We start from the raw sequence: 8,368 nt of genomic DNA, 5'->3' as shown, positions 1-8,368 counted from the left end.
GCACTGTTATCTTTCACAAGCACCATTTTGTTATAATTCCTAATAACGGCTACCAAATCCAAAAGAAAACATAACTGACTTTAGCTGTTCACCCAGATCAGGCTATTAAAAATCCCCATATTTACAAAACTAATTATGGCTCAGCAATCTGAGGAAATGATTTAATTTCTAAAGCACACATCCTTGCACATTGGTAATGGTGCCTTTTATGTCACCCAGATCAATTTTGCCCCATTCTATTTAGATATATACTAATTATGTCTTAATTTCAGCTATTAATACCTAAATAGCCACAAAAGCAATTGGTTGTATACATCTGAACTCAGCTCTCCTACTGACTCTGCTTGGTGCAGTTTGGGACTTCAAAATACTAAACAGTAAGAAAGCTATTTTCAATTATAACAACATGATAGAGACAAATGACAGTAAAACTTTCCGTTAATAAGTGGGTTTTGTTGATAACCAGGACTCAAACACAACTGCAATCAGTTGATCAACTGACTGACTAAAACTCCAATCACTGTGTTTCTGGCACCAGAAATGTGAGTTTTGTATAAATACATTCAAGATGCATGTAATTGATTAGAAGCAGAGCCTGTAGAAGACGGGCTTTCTTTCTTCTCTATTGTCTCCTCACAGGCACACACCTCTTTTTCACACACATATTTGTGAATTGCTTTTCTCTTTATAACTTGAACCTGCAAATTAAGTATCAGATTAAAACCTGGCCAAACTCCCTGCAGTCTCCACTGGAGTTGCTCTGATTTTTGCTTGCTCTGGCTGGATAAGGCTGTATGATTAAAGCATCATCTTTGGTCAGGGCTGCACAATACATTACCTCTGTTTTCCCTATCATCAAGAATCAGTTTAATCCTGCAGCTGTAGATTTTGTAGATTTTTTTAATACAAAGATTAACAAGGAAGGTCACATTCAGTGCTGCATGTCAGAGCTCACAGGTCGGATGATTACCTCATTTTATTCATTTATTTGTTAATAGCTTGGAAATAATCACATCTGACATTTTCCTTATTCTGTCTTCGCAATCCAGCATTCTTCTCCATTCTTCTTGTCTGCCTTTGGCTGCAAGAGCTCAACCCTCAGTGGCACTAGCTGGCACCTCACACCTCCCAGGCTGCAAGCAGCTGGACCAATACCCATGAGAAAGGGCCAGCCTGCCCACGTCCCTCTCCCCTGTCTGGGAGCATTAGGGGCCAGCTCCTCTGTGGGGGTCAGAGAGAGCTCCAGCCTGGCACCCACTGCATTTTAAACAATATCAATAACAGTCTCAGAGTCGCACTTGGAACAATGCACTCAGCATTTTGAAGAAAAAGGAAGGGCTTCGATGGGTTTGGGGTCAGGGCCCCAATGTTTTTGCTCGGCATCACTGCACGACTCAACGCATTTGCAGAGTTAGCACATTGTTATAGCAGGGCAAAACCACCATTAACTTCTTATAACAGCACCACTTTACTGTTAGATTTTGTCTATGAAAAAAAAAAAGATCACATTTTTAAGTTTTTTTTTCCCCAAGAGCTGAAACAAACAAGACTTTTTTCATTAAACAAACACAAGCCTCATACAACACAACAGAGCTGACAGATGTTAATCTTGCCTACTAAAAATAGATTCCACCTGGAAAGGTGAGAAAGCTCTAGATCTTCCCTGCCTCTCTGCCAGGGAACATGACTACTGAAAATCCCATTCCCCGAACTTTTTTCCAAAGGAAAAGAATAGTCAGGAGAGATTTGTCAGCCAGATCTAAGCATGCCAGAAGGGGAGGACTCCAACCTTCATGCATCTGTCCCTCTGAAACTTTGTGTACAGAAATATCAGTGATTTCTTGATCAGCTGAGCAAGAAGATGTGCGAGACAGCCACATGGGCAAGTAGAGTTTTGACATATAAAGCAAAACAAATAGAGGCAAAATGATGGAAATTAATAGCCCATTATTAGATAAATCACAAATTAAACGAAACGGAGAGGGAGGGAGAGGGGATACAGTCTTTCCACCGTTTTGGAGGAACAAGAGGCTTGAATCCCAGGGGCTGAAAGCTGGGCTAAGTTGCAGCCTAACTGTATTTCACATCCAGTATGTGGACTCTTTCTTAAAAGGTATAATTAGGGCAGACTCTACAGAAAGAAAATAAGGAACAACAGTGCAAAAATGTGCCATCAGTCATGGTGCTAGACACAGACTTTAAAAGATCATTAAGATTAAATGGAAATTAATGATTACTGATAGTGATTATTTGCATGCAATAGCATCACAGCTCTGCATGGCACTTCAGAGGAATGTTAATGGAAAAAAAAGCAAAAGGAAAAAAACCCAGATCCCTTCCTACTGAGCCTACAGTCTGATTTAGACAAACGTAGAATGCAGAGATAAAGAAATGGAACTCAAAGGAAAGAAAGGAACTTAATTTAAATTCATTATGCAATGTAAGTAATGTGATGAGAATGAGGGGCTGATCAAAAATTCCCAAATATGATATTTCTTTTCTGTCAAGAAGACACAAAGATAGATAGCGAGACCAACACCATCTCTTCTACCGCCACCACCACCCGTTCAAAGGAACTGCCAGGCAGAAGATAGGTAAGCGGTTTTGGGGTTGCAAGTCTGATGACAGAGCAGTACAACCAGCACCCAAGCATCTGGCTGAGTGCCAGCACTCCTACCTTGCGCTGCAGAACCACTTTTCTTTGTGTTTTGCCTGGTGCCTGGTATTTTCCAAGAAGCTCCATTTTGCAATTCTGCTGAATAAAAACTTTTTTCTTCAATACTGCCAGAGGTGGGTAAACACGACTGTGAACTCTGCTTTTACAAGACTTCAAGACAGTCATTTTCATTTATCATTTACTTAGTGTGCCCTGCAGTGGGTGTGATGTTCCAGTTAATTTCCATGATGAGCTCCCAGAAAATAAAATCACTGGTCTTGTCATATGTTAAACCTATCTGTAAGCATGTAGATGCACAGAATCTACATTTCTGGTTGCTTTTCACAAAATGTCTAATGGGTATTCGGACTTTTTTTAGGTATTTAGAGCAGCTGCCCCTCCTTACGGCCATGCCACGGTTCCTCGGGGCTGTTTGACCAGATTGAGCAGTTGCTGTGAAGCCCTCTGATCTCAACCAGCATATACATCTTGAAGGGATACTTGGATCTGCAGACAGCTCTAGGTAGCACCCTGAAGCTAGGAGTCAGCTAGGATATGGACCTACAGGCTGGGCCGTGTCAAGATATGATTGTTTCGCAGTCTTTCCTACCCTAAAGAATTGCTGAAGAAAACTGGATGGCCAGCCTGCACAGTGCTTTTACAATGGTTATCATTTTCAAGCCCAAATCCTTTGCTTGTATGATTTACAATGCGTGTGTAAAGGTTTTTTTTTTTTAACCCTGAGTGGTTTCTGGGATCACTTTCTCACGCTGTGACTGGAGCAGAGCTGACCCAGGGTTACCTGGATAATTTTGTGGAGTCATTTTTAAGACTTTCCAAGGCAAACTACAGCTGTTGTTAATGCCTGGATTTGGGTGGAGGAAGCAAGTGCAAGGAATCCATTCCCTCTGCACTGCTCTGTATTTCCAGGAATGAGGAAAGGAAAGACATTGCCACCCACAAACCCCAGTGGACACAACTGCGCCCTCATGTAACTTCATCTGTGATTTGCATGTATGCAGGCATATATATTTCATCCATGAATTTTACAGACTTGTAGAAAAACAAACTCACCGACCTGACTAACAACTTAAATAATTCTCATAGCAGGCGCCGCAGGCAGAAAGCCCAGTGCCTCATTTTAAGGTCTGAATAAGCAGTGCTTGGATCAGTTCAGGGGGGATGCTTGGTCTGCTGTGCCTTGGGAAAGCAGACTGCAGGCCCCTGGCATCACGAGCCCTAAGTCTACCCATCCTACCCACTCAGCTGAGTGCAACCTGTTGTAAAGATTTATATTGGTTATTATTACCAATAAATGCACTTAAGACACCATCGATGCAGAGAAGACCTATAGAGTCTCAATTGTTTACACTGGGCCTGCCAAGGGGGGGCCACAGGGGAGGTGCAACCTTTCTCTAATGAAGGCATGATGTCACTCTTGGCTCGTTTTGAAGTGAGGTGAAACACTATTCCCATCTCTTTGGCTATAAACAGCAACTGTATGGGTGCTGGGAAAGCTCTAACTCCTACAGTCAGCATAAAAAGCAGAGGAAACCAGGCAAACTCCTTCCCTGAGAAGGATCAGCCTACGGGAGTCCAATAAAACTGGTGTCCAAAGGAAGACTGAGTGGGTAGCTTAGGCTTGGTGCTACATCTCAGCCTGACGGAGCACAAGTTAACATGCTGCCCACCTGACACCAGAAAGAGATCAAACCCGGGGCTGTGACACGAGAGCTCGTAAGGTGCCGTTGCAGTGTGTCAACTGCATTCTCTGCCAAGATACTCATTAGCACAAAATCTTTGGCACTGCATATAAATTTAGTCCCTAAGCTGTGATCCAATTACTGTGTGAAGCAAGGTGATTTTCTCTTCTTGTAGAAAACCTGCAGCCTGAATCTACTGACACAAGCCCAACAAATCTGAGAAGCTGCACGGTTTAGAGATCACACTTGTGTCCTAAATTGCTTCTACATTATCTCTGGGAGGTCTCAGTGGATTAAGGCCTAATTGCACTCTAGTTAATGTGCCTGATGGCCCTATCAACACCTTTAGAAAGAAATTTTCAGTTTTATCATGTGATTTTGCTCAAAATTGCACCTTCTTAGACACCATACCTGGGTAAATGCCTTTTTTTCTTTGTGTATTTCTCTGCTTCCTCTTCTCTTCAGGGAACTCTGTAATAGAAGCAGCATTGAGTTATTAATAAGCTAAACGGAAAGCCTTCAAGTTTAAGGGCTCACCACCATAAAACTAATTGAGGAGAAAGCAAAGATATTCTCCTGAGCAGTTGAGGATTTAGATTTTCATATTAATCACTAAAAAAACAAGATGACCAGGGCCTTTCTGGTGAATTTTTTCAATTCATAAATCTTCCCACCAAAAAAAAAAAAGGAATAAAATTAGTTAAAAGTTCACGAGGAAAACAAATCATCTCTTTTCTTCTCCTGTGGACCACCACAATTTTTGGCAAAACTTTCTTTTTGAATGGGGCAGTGATTTATGTTTCATTAATCCAGGGCAGAACTCCAAGAATGTTACTCACAGTAGATGTGAAACACATTGCAGAAACCCCAGAAGAAAGCAACCCCCAAAAAAGGGAAGGACGTGCATATTTAACATTACTGGTTAAGCCTCACTAGCAAATGTACTGAGGAGCCTGGATAAAGACCAGGTAATTCTCCAGGTACTTCTGAGCTTACTTTATAAATTAGACCTGATTAGCTTTGCAAACCTTTCTATTCCATTATAAGCAGGTTTTTTTAAGTCATGGACATGATGTCCCCATCACTGCTTGGTTTTCAGAAACTTTTCAGCACCCACATAGAAAAGCAGTTTTCCTGAAAAGTGGGAGGTGGAACATGGTCAGGACATTACCAATGTTTGCACTGACTTGTGTTTCAGGAACAAGTACAAACCGATGTGAGATGGATCTATTTAGAAAAGGCATAAATTTGGGGTTTGCATTTTGAAGTATCAGAGGGGAACAATAAATATTAGGCAAAAAAAAAAGCGGGAAGCCAGAAATTACAGAGCCGTTTGAATTCAAAGCTGTCTGTATTGCATTGTCTTTACCCAGAGCCTGAAGGCTGATACTCCCCAGCAATCACTCTGAGAATGTGGCCTCTTTATTTACTACTTCTGTTTATATTTTCTCTGCGGGGGACAATTTCCAGCTGAGGCGAAGCCTGGGCTGTTGTGAGCTTGCTCACAGCATGCCTTCTCTCTGGACCGTGTGATGGAGTAACATGCCCAGACCAGCACTGGCTCCCATGTCTGATGGGCTAAATCCTGATCCCTGTAACTTACATTAACCCAGTGCTACCAACTATGAGCCCAGTGAAAAGGAAGGGAAAGGACAGAGAGGCATCCTGTTTATTACCTAAGTCCAGTCTCACGCATGGCTGTGTCATCTGGCAGAAAACAACATGTGAGCTTGGGGACAAGCGCACGCATCTCACGCAAACCCAACTGAAAGCTTTCCGTGGCTCTGTGGTTTCTAACTGTTAAGCTATGCAGCTACTGCAAATTATAATTATTGTACACTAAGACAAATCTCTTTCCGCTCTTTGTTATGCATAGCTAAGTAGTTAAAACCCATTCATACGCATCACCATATGTCCAAGACATACTACAGTTTATTTTTGCTAATCTGCTCTCTACTTTAATCCAGTGATTTCCTATAAATAATGAAGCTGAGTAAGAGAAATGTTTTTTTTTTTTTCTGGATACTGAAACAGTTGAATGAAAAAAGACTTAAAGCACTGAAAACATCGTATGAAAACCTGTTACACAAGCTTAGCCAGGATAAACAGTTACTGTTTTGTCATTTTTTTTCAAATGTAGTGTTATTGTGGAAACAGACACGTAACTGAAAGCAGTCACCAGTCAGCAGCATCATGCCCCAACATGCAAGACAGGTCACTACTGTTGAAGACATACAGAACATAGCCCTGGCCCTCACAACTCACTGGTTTTCCTCATGACTTCGAGTAAGAGTAGCTTGAGCAAGAGGAGGTTGTCTGGTTACTGCATTTATTTGTATACCCTTAGAGTCAGAGACGAGTCTACCAGTTTCTGTAAAGGCAGATTGCAGCAGACAGCTACCACTCACACTAGAAATGCAAAACCTTGTGCCAAATCCTAAAATCCTCTTGTTCTTACCTACAGGGAAAAGGTTACACTTAGACACATCCAACTTGAGAAGCTAGGGGATATAAACCCATGGCTTGCAGTGTGCAAGAGAAGGTAATAAAGCCTTTGCTCTGTTGTAGAGGATAATACTTGGAAAATAAGGTGAAGGGAATTAAAAGGTAGGAGGCATGGATCACAAGCTGAGAAACGGTACTGATCTGGCTTTGGAAGCTGTAAGATCTAAGATCTACTCCTCAATGCAAAAATGGGTTTCACGGATCTAGACTAACAAGTTTGTAACATATTTTCACACTATCCTCTTTGGATTTGTGCAAGAACAACCTTCTGATCAGTGCTTGGCTACGAGATTGCTTTATTTCCATAACCCTGAGACTCAACCTTAGGCTGAGTCTGTTCTTGGTTTAAGAAAAAGAATGGGATATTTATCTCCAGGAGCTACCAGTGGATTACAGGGAGAAACTTCCCTCCCAGGTGTCAGTGAAGGACCAGAAACACAGGCATGGCAACAAGCAACTGTCTGGCCAAAATCCCCTAAGCCCTACATGACAGCAAGGAAAGATCTCTATTTCACCACTGTGGCAACACCTGCATCTAGGTTTGAAACACTAACCAACCTAGCTGATATTTCAGCAGGACTAAGGGCAGAGAATACCACTGCAAAAAGAAGTAGGTAGAAAGTGCTACAAGCTTGAACCATTTAAAATGTAAGACAGTGCAATAAAGGACCATTTCTCTTTGATGTACAGGAGACTGGCATCAGAAGCTAATAGGAGTTATTCCTAGAAATAATATTTCTATACTATTTTCTATAGAGACCAACCAGTGTTGAACATCTACCAAAAAGTCTTTCAATGATGGTTAAACAAGATTTTATTAGTCCTTTGGTTAACACAGTCTCTTAGGAAAGAGATTATTTGCCTTCATTTTCTGCCTTCACCGTACCTCTTGACTACCAAGCGGAGCTGATATATGGGGGTAATAAATTGCCCAGTTTTTTAAAAGTTAAACTTCTCAAAAGATTATTGGCTGCAGTGACTACAGTATTAGCAGCAGGAAGAGACAGAACTATTTTCACTTTCTCCAGGAGCCTAGCACCAACTGGAAGGGATAATTTGTGTCTTTTGGTGAATTCCACTTTTAACAGGTCTGAGAAGAGCCCTACAAAGTGAGCAGTAAGTGCAAGATTACCCATGTGGGGAACAGCAAGCAGGAGTCAATCCACTACAAAGGTACAAGACATGGAAATAAAGTTTGAGTTAAAAGCAGTTCTATAAATGAACACATGATATGACCTAAGATTTCATACCGAGTCAAGTGCTGAGTAGGATGAGAATAGAGCCGTGAACCGACAGCAGTAGAGAAGAACCTCGAAAATATGAAGAGGGAATCAAAAGACCCTAAGAGTTGCCAATCTGTCACTTTATTCACTGCTATTAAGAGGAGCAAGTAATTTTGGGTGCAGTCTGGCATCTGCAGGCAAGCGTGGGCTTGCTATCATATACGCATCAGACTGAACGTGCAAAATCAAGTAGTCAGCCATTGAAGTGACAATGTCTGCAA

At 41.6% G+C, this 8,368-nt stretch overlaps 1 protein-coding gene across 9 annotated transcripts in view; it reads right to left on the bottom strand.

Moving 5' to 3' along the window:
* MTCL1 (microtubule crosslinking factor 1) overlaps window positions 1-8,368 on the bottom strand; it is a 112,534-nt gene that overhangs the window by 49,484 nt on the left and 54,682 nt on the right. For 4 of the 9 annotated variants that reach the window (XM_054057222.1, XM_054057217.1, XM_054057221.1 and 1 more), the window contains exons 4-5: window positions 4,771-4,830; window positions 2,678-2,755 (exon numbers count right to left, since the gene is read on the bottom strand). In XM_054057222.1, coding sequence (XP_053913197.1) covers window positions 2,678-2,755; window positions 4,771-4,830 — 138 coding nt within the window. The remainder of the gene's footprint in view (window positions 1-2,677; window positions 2,756-4,770; window positions 4,831-8,368) is intronic. The other 5 variants (XM_054057225.1, XM_054057226.1, XM_054057219.1 and 2 more) reach the window with 2 other exon arrangements.

Source organism: Cuculus canorus, chromosome 2 (genome assembly GCF_017976375.1).
Source record: "Cuculus canorus isolate bCucCan1 chromosome 2, bCucCan1.pri, whole genome shotgun sequence".
NCBI lineage: Eukaryota > Metazoa > Chordata > Aves > Cuculiformes > Cuculidae > Cuculus > Cuculus canorus.
This window is presented reverse-complemented; position numbering and strand designations above follow the sequence as displayed.